This window comes from Callithrix jacchus, chromosome 16, assembly GCF_049354715.1.
Source record: "Callithrix jacchus isolate 240 chromosome 16, calJac240_pri, whole genome shotgun sequence".
NCBI classification, from domain to species: domain Eukaryota; kingdom Metazoa; phylum Chordata; class Mammalia; order Primates; family Cebidae; genus Callithrix; species Callithrix jacchus.
The window spans coordinates 72,798,402-72,814,475 of record NC_133517.1 but is presented as its reverse complement, the minus strand read 5'-3'; the positions used below and the strand labels follow the sequence as shown (position 1 = coordinate 72,814,475).

Sequence of the window (16,074 nt, the reverse complement as noted above, 5' to 3'; positions counted from 1 at the left end):
GCAGGGCATTGAAGGTCTGATTGTGGGTTTCAGGGTCATTCTGAGAGTGCTTTCTGCTGGTTTTGTGAACATAAGAAACGTTCGTGTGGATGACTGCCTAGGCTGGATATGCTCAGGGATGAGCAGACCACCGCACATAGGGAAAAGGATTCACATTTCACAGGCTTTTTCCAAGAAAGGAAGAATGATGTGGAGAGGCGTGTGAGGTCCACTTTGGGGTCTGATCAGAATTGAGGCCCAGTGATTGAACCATCCTGGAGGCAGGTCAGTGTGTGGGGAGGGGTGCGGTCCAGGAAGCCAGAGGCTGAGTAGCCAGGAGTCCCTAATGATTCTCTAAGCACACAGTCCACACTTGGTGGGACAACAGCCCCACCTCAAAGCATCAAACACACGTGACATGACTACCCTTTACCACCGTTGCTGGTGCTCCTCTCTAAATGGCAAGAGCTATGTCTTGGTGCATGCTGTCCCCGCTACATGAATACCCCCTCCCCATTCTTCGCAAGCTGACCCCTCATCATCCTCCTCTTTATCACTACCCTATCCCCAGGCTTAGTGAGGCTCCTTCCTCTTGACCCCCAGGTTACACCTTTGCTTATATTATTCCCAGCACTGGCCGGGCACACTTTGGGAGGCCAAGGTGAGAGGATCACCTGAGTTCAGGAGTTGGAGACCATCCTGGCCAATATGGCAAAACCCTCTCTCTACTAAAAATATAAAAATTAGCCAGGTGTGGTGACAGGCACCTGTAATCCCAGCTACTCAAGAGGCTGAAGCTGGATCATCACTTGAACCCAGGAGGTGGAGGTTGCAGTGAGCCAAGATCATGATGGGGTTTTGCACTTTGACCAAGCTGGTCTCGAATTCCTGACCTCAGGTGATCTGCAGCCTCCCAAAGTGCTGGGATTACAGGCGTGAGCCACCACACCTCCATGCCCAGCCAAGCCAATTCCTAAAAATAATTAAAGAATTATTTTTCTCTGTGTATATATATTTTAAAAATTTATAAGAGCTAGAAGTCATATAGCTTTTCTCGTGTCTCTATAGCCAAATTCACTGTGACTTTGCTCTATGAACCAGCCCCTACAAGAGAAAAAACTAAAGAGGACTGCAGAGATTTCTCTTTGAAAAATAAGCAGAATCTTTAGAACTTACAAAGTCAGAAGGCTATACAGTTTCTATATTCATTCCAAACTGACTTCCCGTCATGTCAAACAAATAAAATGCTCTGTTTACTCCATGAACTGACTCATGCCAGGCTCTCAGCAAAGGTTCCAGTAAAACTCAAGATTTGAGGGAGTGTGTCCTCAAAAGGCTCTGTACTGTATAATTCCACTTGTATAAAATGTCCAGAATAGGCAAATCCAGAGACAGAAGGCAGATGAGTGGTGGTCAGGGTCTGGGCGAGTGGGGAGACTGGGAGACGGAGTGACTGCTAATGGGCATCAGGTGTCTTTCGGGGCTAATGAAAATGTTCTGAAATGAGACAGTGGTGATGGTTGCACAATACCATGAATGTACTAAAAGCCACTGAAACTTGTACTTTAAAACAGTTAAAACAATAAATTCTGTTATGTGAATTTTACTGCAATAAGCAAAAAAGTGGCTGTGTCTTACCTTCCTTCCAAAGGTTTACTAGAAACTGTGCCAGCTGTTTCGTAATCACAATGTTCAGAACTGGAAAGGATGATCATTTTTAAAGTTGGGGTACCACTAGCCCAACATCACCATGAAGGAAATAGAGGCAGAAGTGTGTCCCCTAAGATAGTGGGCCGTGCCAGCCCCAGCCATCAGAGGAGACGTTTGTGCACTGGGTTTGCTGTAAATGACAGAATCCACTTCAAAAGCCCCTTTGGAGCTCTTTAGTAAAATGCTCAGAGAACACCTGGGCACACTCAGGCAAGATGAACCACACAGACACCTCACAGACAGACCTCCCGGGACAGAGGGACAGCAACAGGACTCCAAAAGCAACTTGAAGTTTTAGCAGCATGATCACCCACAGAGTGAAGGTCAACATTCAGTCAAGAAGAATCATTCTGATGACTTCATTGGAAGATCTGATACTTTTGAAATGAAACATTTCACAAACTCTACTGAAATAAGAAATACTTGTAAAAATAATTAATTGACTAATTAATTTTTTGAGAGGGGGTTTCGTTCTTGTTGCCCAGGCTGGAGTACAGTGGCACAATCTGGGTTCACCACAACCTCCGCCTCCCAGGTTCAAGCGATTCTCCTGCCTCAGCCTCTTGAGTAGCTGGGATTACAGGCATGCGCCACCATGCCCAGCTAATTTTGTATTTTTAGTAGAGATGGGGTTTCTCCATGTTGGTCAGGCTGGTCTTGAACTCCTGACCTCAGGTGATCTGCCCACCTCTGCCTCCCAAAGTGCTGGGATTACAGGCGTGAGCCACTGCTCCTGGCTGGGTTTATTTTTTTAAAAATTAATCATTGGTTATGGAAAGAACTATATGGTCTTGCGGAAAGGACAAAGTTAAAGATGTTTTGCAAGCTTAATGCAACCAAATGTGATTTGAGAATTATTGTGAGGCTTGCAGGTCTAGTTTGTGGTGTAAATATACACATATGTATCTACGCAGGTAGATGTGGTCGCAAAAATGCTTATTTCCTGAGGAAAGGACAGTTTAAGTCGCTCTGTATTTCTTTTTTTCATGAGGCTAATACTGAATTATGATGACTCAAACGCTCTCAGACTGTCGTGCTAACATTGTAAATGGCCAAACATCCAAGAAAGAAAACAAAACACAACACACACAATTTTCTTAAAGTTGTGGAAAATTAAGTAGGCACAGTTGATTGTTCTGAGCTGGTAGGAAAACTTGGGCAGCTAGCAGAGGTCTGGACAACCACGGAAAGCCCACAGCAAGGACCACACCGTGAGCAGCCACCAGAGATTTGGGATGGTAGACTTACCAAGAGTGTCCACTGGCGGGGGGCACACGGTGAGAAAGTGCAGGATACACAATTGACACAAAAAGGAAAATAATAAAGTCAAACCGGTGTCCAAGCAGCAGCAGTCTTACCTTTGTTTCATGTGTCACGCAGTCCACGGCTCGCCACCAAATTTGATATTACAGCTGATGAAACCCACATCCCCCAGGAGCTCACATCCACCTTCCCCTTCTCTGTCTTACTAATATCTGTTCCTTCTCATCTAAACAAAACCTTCCTCATTAGTAATAAAAAAAAAACCCTAGAGAATACAGCAAGGATTTTTTAAAAGAGAGATGAAGAATATATACCCAGAAGAAGCCAAGCTTTGGCAAGAAAACCTTTCAAGTGTAATTTACCATCACTTGAAAAATATCCAGGGAATCCTAGGAAACAAAGCTTAGGGAGCGATGAAAATGGAAAAAAAAAAAATTAAAGAACTCAAAATTGCAGTGTAACAGCAAATATTACACTAGTATAGAACTCTGTGAGTCTGTTTATTACATTTCTAACATTGGCTTTGCAGCATCTAGTGGAAAGAGTCAACTATTTAAATGTCAGCTGTACAGTTAATATATTATAATGGTCAGTTCTCTGTCTGTCTCTCTCTCTCTCTCTCTCTCTCTCTCTCTCTCTGTCTCTCAAAAACAGTCCCCACTGGGTGCAGTGGTAATCCCAGCTACTAGGGAGGCTAAGGTGGGAAGATCCCTGGAGCCCAGGAGTTTGAGGCCAGCCTAGGCCAACTATCAAGATGCTGACTCAAAAAAAAAAAAAAAATCAAGACTTCTTCAGTGTAAGATCTCATGGTAATACATGGAACAATTATCATAAGCAGCACCTAATGAATGCTGGCCATTATTACTTTTAAAAATCCATGATAAACTTTTAGTAGTTACAGATGGAAACAGAAGGCTTTACTAGAATTAATTTTTTTTTCTGAGACAGAGTCTTACTCCATCACCAGGCTGGAGTGCAGTGACAGGATCTCGGCTCACTGCAACCTCTGCCTCCTGGGTTCAAGTGATTCTCCTGTCTCAGCTTCCCGAGTGGCTAAGACTATAGGCACGTGCCACCACGCCCAGCTAATTTTTGTATTTTTAGTAGAGATGGAGTTTCACCATGTTGGCCAGGATGGTCTCAATCTCTTGACCTCATAATCCACCCACCTCAGCCTCCCAAAGTCCTGGGATTACAGGTGTGAGCCACCACACCCATCCCAGAATTCTTAATTTACACTGGTAATAATATGGGAATTAAATGAAAATAAGTCTGCTGAGTTCCATTCATACAGTCGGGTGGCTCATGTAGGTAAATACAACGTAAAATGCCTCTCATTTCTGATATTCTCTTACTTTCCCCCATTGGGTCATGGTCAACTCCAAGACCTCCACGGCAATGAACTGACATCATGAAGCAGGCAGAGGGCTCAAAAGACACTGTCCAGAGCCCGCAGCTACAGAGTCAGCTCCAGACCATCTCCCCAGCATCCTGCCACCTCTGTCCCTCCACCTATTGGGAACGCTGGCTCTGCCCCGCACTCTTGACCTATGCACGAGCCCAGAATTTCTCTGACGGTGAGGACTGGCTAACTCCCTGCCTTGTGTTTACTTTCAGTAGGCATCCGACAAGCCTGCCTTTGAGAAAAACAGGCCCACTCACCCACAGCAATAGCATATCCCGAATTGCTTTACAGCGATTTTGAGATAAAACCTACCAAAGGCAAACCATTGAAAGTTTCCTGATGGAAATATTTAAATACCTTTAGATTACAAACTACCTCTCTCTACAGTAAGAGTCGAAGAATGTGATAAAAGGTGTTATCTGCAGAGTAAGAAGGAAAGTGAGCCGCTCACAAAAATCACATCCGTGCATGTCTGCCCACGTCAAGGATGGTGGTAAAACCACGCTTACACACAAAAGGCACCTGAAATGCTAAAAGGAGAGTCTGAAGAATTTTTAGATTAAAGATCACAGTTTTTGAAAAAGGCATGGCAGAAAGCTGCTTGAGAATCTCCTGGAAAGGTATTAAAAAGGAAGTGATTATCTGGCTGCATACATTAGATTCCATCTATCAGGGCAAAAAAAAAAAAAAAAAAATGTATCCAAAGCCTTCTTCCATCTGAAACGCATGGTGTGTTAAAAGAAACTGCTAATAATTTTGCAAACCAAGGGTCCAGGAATCTGCCACTTGAAAGAGATGAAACAGATCCCTCGAGATTTTCTAGGAGAAAGGGAAATGTCAGCTAACCAGACCCCTAATAATTCAAAGCCTCAAATAAGCAGATTTCTTTTAGCCCTTAAGTGAGCTGTGTTTTTCTCAGTCCATTCTCAGCCATATGTGTGCCTCTCCATAAACCAGTCCAGTCCGGATATGACTCTAGTCTAGTACCTTTTAGAAGGCTGCTTTCATCCCAGAAACATACAAATAGAAACACCTGATCCGAAAATGCACTTACAAATTTTAGAAAAAGGTTTTTATAAAGGATAGAAATACAAATTATTTTCTGGTTGTATCTTAAAGTAACTAGAAATTCTCCAGAACATTCCAAGCTACTGATCTGACTGATCTCATGGACATAAGTCTACCATCTGACATGGTGCCAGAGGCTGCTGGTATAAACCTCTAGCTGAGAAGACGGATGCTTCAGAAACTCCTGATCTCAGCCCACTCTCTCAGCCTTCAGGCCCATGTACCCTAAGGAACAACACAACTAAATGCCAGTCATTCCCAAGTCCCAGGGCCAGATGCCCCTCTTCACGTTATACACAGTGCAGCATCCTATGGGTCCAAAGTCTTTCTATCCAGCCTCAATGGGGAGCTGGTAATCCTGCAGGCAGCCCAAGCCAGTGCTAGGAAGGTCTAATTGCCAGAAACTTCCTTTGATGTTGCACTGCAATCATCCTATCAGGCTTCACCCAGAGGTATAAATTCTACTAATTGGGCAACGTCAGTAACTTTGAGTGAGAGATGAGAACCAATTCAGCCTCCATGCAGAATTTAGATAAAAGGATTATCACTGCAGCCAAGAACTTTGGGCCTCTGAAAAGTGAGCTGTGGAAGAGCTGAGGCAAAATAGCTACTTTTTCTTACCTTATCCTTTTCACCAAACTCCCAAACCTTTTCTAAACCTAAGCATCTTCCCTGGACCATCTCTCTCAGCCCAGGAATCCCTCCTCTCTGAAAGCTGCCAACCTGTCAGTTATAGGGAGTTCAGCACCGAACTGTGACCAGCCTGCTCTCCTGTGGGCCTCGGACTTCATGGAATACGGTAGTAATTTTACTTATAAATGTTTCCCTCTAGAGTCACTAAAATGTTGCTATGTCATAAACCCTATTACTTATCAAACACTAGCTCCCAGGTGCCTTGGTTAGACAGGATACAAATATGAGGAGCTCCAGACCAAAAAAACATCCAAAAGAAACTGCTGGGGCCAACACTGATGGAAAATCTGATGTGGGTGAAAATTCTGCTGTCTTTATCTTGAAATGGGCTTGTGACTGTTGTGAAAATTTGGGGGGAGGGCCTCATTTTTTAGAAATGTTCAAGGTTAAAAACTGTCCTATCACCACCCCACCCCACACCTCTCTCCTCCATCCCATCCCTCCAAATGTGTTTTCTTCTATTCCCAACAGAGAACTGCTTGTTTGGGGGAGAGGAAATTCAGTGTGGGGGATCCCAACTGGAAAAGGTTGCTGTCTCAAATTGATGGTAAATACCACCCACAGAGCAGCCTGACGGGAGAACCCCATCTTGTCAGTGGTGAAGCAGCAGATTCAGAAAGAAACTTGATGTCAAAGAAGAACAGACTGGAAGGAATGTTGCCTTCTCCAGCTCAGGACAAAGTCCCTATGTTTTTAGATGGTAGTAAAATGTTACAAGTGCAGGCTGGGCGCGGTGGCTCATGCCTGTAATCCCAGCACTTTGAGAGGTGGGTGGATCATGAGAGGTCAAGAGATTGAATCCATCCTGGCCAACATGATGAAACCCCATCTCTACTAAAAATACAAAAATTAGCCGAGCATGGTGGCACACACCTGTAGTGTCAGCTACTGGAGAGGCTAAGGCAGGAGCATTGCTTGAACCAGGGAGTCAGAGGTTGCAGTGAGCTAAGATCACGCCACTGCACTCCAGCTTGGCAACAGAGCGAAACTCCAGCTCAAAAAAAAAAAAAAAAAAAAAAAGTTAAAAGTGCTTGCAAACTGGATGCTGCTAGATTTTTCTCTCAAACTCCCAGTCCATTCTGGAGGAACAAAGGTGGGTCAAAGATCTGACAATTCACTGGTTTGCGAGGGAGGATAAATGAGGACGTGGAGGAAGGCATCTTGCCTGGTTCTGCTCAGTGGTAGATTATCAAGCTCCTCCCCACACGAACACCATGGAAAATCCCCTGTATGGTCATGACTTCCAGCTTCCCCTGCACCCATTCCTAGCATTTTCACAAGACTTAATAAAGGGTTTCAGAGATTATAGGCTGTGAAAGCTGCAGGAGAAAATGACATAATTTCTGTAATAATTACTAGAGAACATTTGCATAAAGGCCTTTCTGCATTATCCCAAGGCTTCTAAGAAATTTATAGGTATCATTACAAAGCACAGTAGGCATGGAAACTGTCAAACTTGGAAGACAAAGCTGGGGAAGGAACATGTCAAGTGCCACTTGGCAAGGGCCTCAAATTAATACCTACTCTGCACTGTGAGAACTTTCACTCAGACAGGTCCTGTTTGCTCCCCTCTGGGTTCCCAGGGCCATCAGACTTAAGGAAGTCTCTGAAGTGAGCACCTTTTGCTTCAAAGACAAACCAAGCACACTCCATCAGCAGTAACAACATCGGTGGCAGAATTTTAGGAGTTACCTTTTTTTGCTTTCTTCTGCAGTTTCAGCGTATCCGAGGACTTCTTTTTTATCTCTTGGCGGGCTTTTTTATATTCTAAGAGAAAGCAGAATATGGAATATTTTTACCACTTTGCTTAACAGAAAATATTTTGGGAACAGCCATTATCTCAGAAAGCATTAACTGTGAAATGCCGTCAATGGCTTTATCAGAACATTTTACAACCAAGGTGCTAGGGACATAAAAATAAATTGCACAATGGTCTTGCCCTGTCATATTCACTCATACCAGCTTTCAGGGGAGGCTCCATTTGGGAATACTTTTTTTTTTTTTTCTTTTCTGGAGATGGAGTCTCTTTCTGTAACCCAGGCGGATATGCAGTGGTGTGATCTCGGCTCATTGTAACCTCCACCTCCCAAGTTCAAGTGATTCTCTGGCCTCAGCCTCCCGAATAGCTGGGATTACAGGCACCTGCCACCTCGCCCGGCTAATTTTTGTGTTTTTAATAGAGATGTGTTTTTACCATGCTGGGGAGGCTAGTCTTGAACACCTGACCTCAAGTGATTCACCCACGTCCGCCTCCCAAAGTGCTGGGATTACAGGCGAGCCACTGCGCCCAGCCAGGAATACTTCAATAAAAATGAAAAAAATTCACAATTTCTCAGCTCAAGTATCTGGAAAGATTTTTCAATATTATCTACTTTCCCAAAGCCCAAATTCACAGTATTTTGCTAAAACAAAACAAAATAAAATAAAACTCTACATGGAAAAGATGCTGGCCAGATGTTAAAATCCAGAAAAAAGTGTCTCATACAGCAGGAGAAGCTGGATCACACAGTGGGGATACTGGGCAAGAGCCAGCTGCCTTATTTTCAGCATGGATCATGTGGTTAGCTCCATGGACACCTCAGAGGGGCAGTCCACATGCACCACATTCCCTACCAACTGCTTCCTCCTCCACCAATGGCCCATTCACAGACTGCCCCATTTCTGTTGCTGGCATCCTCATCATCCAGACACAGACACCTGGGATGACGGTCACCTCTGACCCTTCTCCCCTTTGCTGCCCCCAGAGTGAATTAATTGCCAGCTGCTGTACATTTCACCTTGGCCAGCTCCCTTGCAGCCAGCTCTGAGGTTTCCCTTCCACTGGCCCTAAGCCTATTTATATGCACCTGGAATCACCCTGCAGCCAGTCCTTCCTCTCCTTCCCTCTCTCTTCAGTTTCTCCTCCTTAGCTCGACCTGCAGGCCTTCTCTTCTTCCTTTCACTCACTGCAGGTATGGGATCCTCTGATCCACGTCTCCCCCTTTCACTGACCCACCAGCATCTGCACACTTTGGTTCCAGAAAGAAGGGGCTGTATCGTTCTGGACCCTCTGTCTCCAATGCCTAGCACAAAGCCTGGCACGTGGTCATGGAGATACATTTGTGGAAGGCTTAAACAGTGGCCAGAAGAGTTTTCCAAAAGCACAACACTGTTCATGTCATAACTCTCAGGCTCCCTCACACTGGCACCCAAAGCCTCTGCAGGATGAACTGAAGTCTATGGAGGACGGCTCTCCACTCTCTTCTGTTTATTCCTGCATCTTCCCTGCCTATCTGCATGGTCATCTCTGACTAGGACACCTTCACCGTCCTAACATCAACATGATGAAACCACGTCCATCCACTGGGATCCCTCCACACAGCATCTCGTTTTCTAATGCCTCAGCCAAACCTCTCCGACCTCTGGAGCTCCCTGTATCTCTCTCCCCTGACATCCTGTGCTCTGCCCTGCAGTCTCTCCTCCCCCTCCCTGTAAGCTCCCTGAGGGCAGGAGCAGTATCTGGGTCACATCTGAGCATCCTGGGCTAGCAGGGTGGGTTGTGTGTCGCTGCTACTTGGATCACGCTCTCTGAGTTAAGGCTGAACTGAAAAGACGAAGGAAGTGCTGTGTCACCGAGGCTGGGGGTCAGGGGCTGGGTACACCACAAATTCGTGGCCTCTCTGCACAGAGGCCACTTAGCAGGAATTCAGGGCAAGATAATGAGTCTCAATTCACATTCAGGCCTAGGATCTTCGTCTCTGTATGTGACCCCTATGAAGAAAATTGAGACATGCTTCTCTGTATGCAGTCGGGATGGGAGGGAGGGGGAATATTCCATGAAAATCAAGGGACCTGTGTTTTATGGGATGAGTAGAGCTCTCTGCAAAGACTTGCTACCTTCTCCAGTGGGCTCAGCACAACCACTCTTACAAAAGGCCTTACACATCCAATTTGAAGTCTCAGTTTTCCTGCACTAGCAAAGGGGAACATTTAATAGAGAAGGAGGAGGAGACTCCTGCAGGGTGGTGGGGGCCCAAAAGGCCTGGGCAGGCTGCACCAGTTCCTCACGGCACAGAGGGTGAAGAAAGACCCAAGCAGGAGTGCAGGCTCCCTGAGGGCAAGTGCCGGGCTGGCTGGTTATCTGCTGCATCCCCAGGGCCTTGACCAGCGGCTGGTGTGGGCATGCAGCAGATGCCTGACAAATGCTCAGCCAATGAATCAGCCAAGTCAGCCAGCACGGACTGAACTGGGCCAAACATAAACTATCAGCTCCTTCCCCATCTGAAAAAATTTCAAATGGTTCTATTTTCTTTTACCCAATGAAAAGTATAGATGGGTAAATCTCGTGAGCCTAAGAAAACTCATGACCTGATTAACATACAGTGGGATCCAGTTACCCCTCTGAATTTGCCTCTCTCCCTAACTTCAAGTGAAGGTAGAGGGGATAAAAGTTTATATGTTAACTTTTTTTTTTCTTGAGAGGGAGTCTTGCTATGTTGCAGGTTTGAGTGCAACAGCACGATCTTGGCTGACTGCAGCCTCTGCCTCCTGAGTTCAAGTGATTCTCCTGCCTTAGCCTCCCGAGTAGCTGGGATTACAGGTGCATGCCACCACGCCTAGGTAGTTTTTTGTGCGTGTTTTTAGTAGAGACGGGGTTTCGCCATGTTGGCCAGGCTGGCTTCAAACTCCTGACCTTAAGTGATCCACCCGCCTCAGCCTCCCAAAGTGCTGGGATTACAGGCGTGAGCCATCATGCCTGGCCTCTATTAACTTTATATAACTGCTAAATATTTGGCTATTGTATCCATACTTCTGAATCTCAACACAAATAAGCCATCACTCCTCCTGGTTCCTGTATCAAAACGGTTTGCTGAAGTTCCACACAAGTGATTTCTGATCAAAAAGAAGACATGACTGCAGAGTCTACTGTCTGTAATAGACAAATTTAAAGGACATGCACCTAAAACCAAGACCAACTTGTTTATTTCTGTGGCTCCAGAGCCTGCACAGGCATGGATACGTTAAGGTCTCAGTGGCGTCAGTGCCTGAACGAGGGGAGGAATGAATTATCTGAATGAAAGTGCAACTTTCTAGAGGCTACTCATAGTTGCTGAGGACACAGAATGATTTTCTTCTTTTTTCTTTTGAGACGGAGTTTTGCTCTTGTTGCCCAGGCTGGAGTGCAATGGTGCAATCTCAGCTCACTGCTCCTCCGCCTCCTGGGTTCAAGCGATTCTCCTGCCTCAGCCTCCCGAGTAGCTGGGATTAGAGGCATGCACCACCTCACCTGACTAATTTTTGTATTTTTAGTAGAGATGAGGTTTCTCCATGTTGGTCAGGCTGGTCTCAAACTCTCAACCTCAGGTGATCCGCCCACCTCAGCCTCCCAAAGTGCTGAGATTACAAGCATGAGCCATTGAGCCCAGCCCAGAATGATTTTTCATCATATAGCTTGTAGTGGGCAGAATAAACCATCCTCATAGTCACAAAGAGGCCTATTTTAGGAGCTCCCATTGACATTCCCAGAGCACCCAGTTGGGTCTTCATTGTAGTCTTTTACTTTGCTTTGTAACAGGGTTAATATATTTCTGTCTCAGTAGATACCACACTCATCATTGTGTAGCTCCCACAGCCCCCACCACGTAAAAAGCACCAGAATGACCTGAACAGGGGATGAGAAGCTCTAACAAAACGGTCTGGCTGGCCTGTGTGAAGGGAACACAAACACTCTCACTTGAGAGTAACAGTGCTATCTGCTCTGCAGATTATGCTTAATTCCTTCACATACTGTCAAGGTCCCTGACAACTGACTCAACCAGTTCACAACGACCTGTCTCACCTACCTGAGACAATGCACAAAGAGAATGGGCAGGACACCATTTAAAGCTAATATCATTTAAAGTCTGGCTTTCAAAATGTGCTGAAATGCCTTAAGTGTGTGACGTTTAAACCTGTCATTATGATTTATACTTTTTTGGGGGGCTGGGGGGAAGCAGTGTCTTGCTCTGTCACTCAGGCTGGAGTGCAGTGGTGTAATCTCGGCTCACTGAAACCTCTGCCTCCCAGGTTCAAGTGATTCTCGTGTCTCAGCCTCCCAACGTGCTGGGATTACAGGCGTGCACCACCACGCCTGGCTAATTTTTTAAATTTTAGTAGAGATGGGGTTTCACCAAGTTGGCCAGGCTGGTTTCGGTCTCCTGACCTCAAGTTATCCGTCCACCTCAGCCTCCCCAGTAGCTGGAATTACAGGCACTTGCCACCATCCCCGGCTAATTTTTGTATTTTTAGTAGAGATGGGGTTTAACCATGTTGGCCAGGCTGGTCTCGAACTCCTGACCTCAAGTGATCCACCTGCCTCAGCCTCCCAAAGTGCTGGGATTACAGGCCTGAGACACCGTGCCCACCCTGTGATTTATTCTTAATTCAGCTGAATACAATTCATGCCACTGAGGGATCAAAGTATCACCTGCTGAATGTTAGTTCACACTAAAGAAACTGCACTCAGCCTTGCAAGGGGATCACTTTGTTCTCCTCTTCCCCTGACAGGGATGTCCCTACAGGAGAAGCAGGGACAGAGCCCGCCCTTAGCTGTTGTGATGACACCAATAAACTTAGCAGAGGGGTCAGGCAGCAATTTCCCACAGCGCCCCCTGGTGTGCGATAATGCACTAGACCTCTCGATTCTGTACCTTTTGCATGGTCTTTATCCAGCTGGTTGGCCACTTTCTTCCATTCTTCCATCTGTTCTTGAAGTGGGTTTATCAGACAATCAATTAAAGCACTTTTACCAAGAAGGGATAAAAAAAGGAAAAAATTAAATAGATGCATTCTGTTGTCAGGATTTACATGTGGTTGTCAAAATATACCTAAAGCACAATTACCTGAAACTGACGTTCTCATTTAAACCCCTGGGCTCCCAAACAGTCATATTCCAAGAATGCTTGTTTTTTGGAGACGGAGTCTCACTCTGTCTCCAGGCTGGAGTGCAGTGGCGCAATCTTGGCTCACTGCAACCTCCGCCTCCCGGCTTCAAGCGATTCCCCTGCCTCAGCCTCCCAAGTAGCTGGGACTACAGGCACATGCCACCATGCCCGGCTAATTTTTTGTATTTTAGTAGAGTCAGGATTTCACCATGTTGGTCAGTATGGTCTTGATCTCCTGACCTTGTGATCCACCCGCCTCAGTCTCTCAAAGTGCTGGGATTACAGGCATGAATCACCACGCCCAACCCCAAGAATGCTTTTCAATGACTATTAAGAAGCTGCCAACATGACAGGTGGGAGTGACCCTTCTTCCCATTCTCCCTGTGATGTTCCAGTGCTTGTATTAACAAGCCAAGTTGCAGAACCATAGGGGTCACAACAGGGACCCCCAAAATGCAAGGACACTTGGGCCTTACCTCACCCTCAGTGGAGAATTTAAGGGTGGGGCCCAGCGTCACTATTTTTAAAAAATACCCACAAGGTTCTGATGTGCATGCAGCCTGACAGGTCATAAATATGGACTAAGTGTTCACAGCCTTGAGAGAAAGAAGAGTGAAAGGACCCAGAAAATTCTCGAGCTGCACTGCCAGCCTCAGGGTCACTGAGGGGTGAAGGTGTCTGCAGATGCGCCCCTTCATTTTGTGCAGTCTCCCAAACAGAATCATGTGAAACTGCTGAATGACGCTCATCTGCCTGGAAAAAAATGTCCACTTTCACTTGAACATTTGTAACTCAATTCCAGTGCTAGCTACTACCATTTCTCCCTACTCTGGATGCCTGCAAGCCAGACAGGAAGCTGGCGGTATGGAGGGGGATGTAAGCTGCCACATCCCTAGGTGAGTCTGGAGGAAGCACACAGGATAGCAAGGCACATCTCACTCTCCAACTTCACAGCCCCTCTTCCTACAAGGCTCCTGCAGGGTAGTGGGGGCCTCAGAGGCCTCAGCAGGCTGCACCAGCTCGTCGAACAGCAGAGGGAGAGGAGTGACCCATGCAGGATGGCAGGCTCCGTGAAGGCAGGGGCCTGGCTGGCTAGTTGTCTGCTCCATCCCCAGGGCCTCAACCAGTGGCTGGCATGCAGCAGATGCCTGACAAATACTCATCCAATAAATGAGCCAAGTCAGGAAAAAGATAGGTTGTGGGGATTTAAATGCTGTGTGCCACGCATGACTGCCTCCTTAACCTGAAATCTGCAAGGCTGTTTGAGATGGGGACAAAACATGAGCCTTACCTTGAAAACTGCCTCAGCTTGGCTTCTATGCTTCTGTGCCTCATGCACATCCTGGTGAGAGCAGATCCAATCTCCCTGGTCCCACCTGAAAGAGCAACAGAGGTAAAGGTGAGGGAACGAGGACTAGCAGGGATCACTGACAAGTCAGATTTTACCATGTTGTAAAATCTAAGCCACTATCTTTAGAAACCTCTCACCATGCACATGTGTGCATTCACACAAGCACATGTGAACATATATGTATGTATGGTGACAGATCTCTGTATCACCAAAACTATCACAAAAGGCTGCTCTTACTATATAGCATACTCTGTGCATTTCTATTTCATCTGTTTTTTTTTGTAATGCTGATTGTGATCTAGAAATTGACTTTACAACCTATAAATCGACCATGACCTGTAGTTTGAAAAACAGTTCTTATGAAAGATAATCAAGATAGTATCTGCTGTTTTGGGAAGAGCTATAGTTTTCTCACCGATTCTGACAAAATAATCCTCTCAATATTATTTAGAACAGCTAAGGCAGCCATGCTAGCTAATTATTTCAAGACAAATGTTCTGGAATACAAGTAATTCAGAGAATAGCAAGACTAAAGTAAAATGAGGTAATAGGACTTTTTTTTTTTTTTTTTTTTTTTTTTTTGAGATGGGGTTTTGCTCAGGCTGGAGTGCAGTGGTGCGATTACAGCTCACTGCAACCTCTACCTCCCAGGTCCAAGTGATTCTTCTGACTCAGCCTCCCAAGTAGCTGGGATTACAGGAACATGCCACCACTACTCAGCTGATTTGTGTGTGGGGCAGGGGGAGGGGGTAGAGACTGGGTTTTTCACCATGTTGTCCAGGCTGGTCTCGAATTCCTGACCTCAGGTGGTCCACCTGCCTCGGCCTCCCAAAGTGCTGAGATTACAGGCGTTAGCCACCATGCTCAGCCAGTAATAGGATTTTTTTTTTTTTTTTGAGACAGAGTTTTGTGTGTGTTGCCCAGGCTGGAGTGCAATGGTGCAATCTTGGCTCACTGTAACCTATGCCTCCCGGGTTCAAGAGATTCTCCTGACCTCAGCCTCCCAAGTAGCTGGAATTACAGGCATGTGCCATCGCACCTGGCTAATTTTATATTTTTAGTAGAGACAGGGTTTCTGCATGTTGGTCAGGCTGCTCTCGAACTCCTGACCTCAGGTGATCCACCCGCCTCGGCCTCTGAAAGAGCTAGAATTAAAGGCATGAGCCACCGCACCCAGCCAGTAACAGGACATTTTTCAAATGGGCTTGGGTAACACCAGGAACAGAGGTCTTCAAGCTCAGCAAATTCTGAAGGAAGCTGCAGCCCATTTGATTTTCCCGAAATTCTCGTCATACTTTTCCCCTTCGGCACACCTTCTCTAAGACTATTTTTGAAGTTCTTCTCTTCCTTCTCTCTCTTAAAAACAATGCTTGAATCAGAATTTACTGGGGCGTGGGAGAGCAAATTATAACCACACATAGTAATTCTGCACCGAACACTGGAGGGCACAATTATAAACGTTATGAAAACACTGGTGCTTGTGAATTCGGGGGAAAGTATCCAATAAGCACTATTTTTAACAGACAAGACCTTAAAGGGAAAGCCACAGGAATTTGTGGCAGGTTTCACCATGTCGAATTACGAGAAGAACATTCCCTCTCTTGTTAGTACTTGTGACATGATTATGGGTTGGATTTTCCTGTGCCCTCTCTTCTAGAAATGTCCATTTGCTATTCCAGTTCTACCTGTTTTCCATTTCATTG

The 16,074-nt window shown here is 45.8% G+C and overlaps 1 protein-coding gene across 4 annotated transcripts in view; it reads right to left on the bottom strand.

Moving 5' to 3' along the window:
- Positions 1–16,074, bottom strand: part of MTSS1 (MTSS I-BAR domain containing 1) — a 189,518-nt gene that overhangs the window by 26,339 nt on the left and 147,105 nt on the right. For all 4 annotated transcript variants that reach the window (XM_035277395.3, XM_002759238.7, XM_002759239.6 and 1 more), the window contains exons 4-6: positions 14,312–14,396; positions 12,787–12,878; positions 7,811–7,885 (exon numbers count right to left, since the gene is read on the bottom strand). In XM_035277395.3, coding sequence (XP_035133286.1) covers positions 7,811–7,885; positions 12,787–12,878; positions 14,312–14,396 — 252 coding nt within the window. The remainder of the gene's footprint in view (positions 1–7,810; positions 7,886–12,786; positions 12,879–14,311; positions 14,397–16,074) is intronic.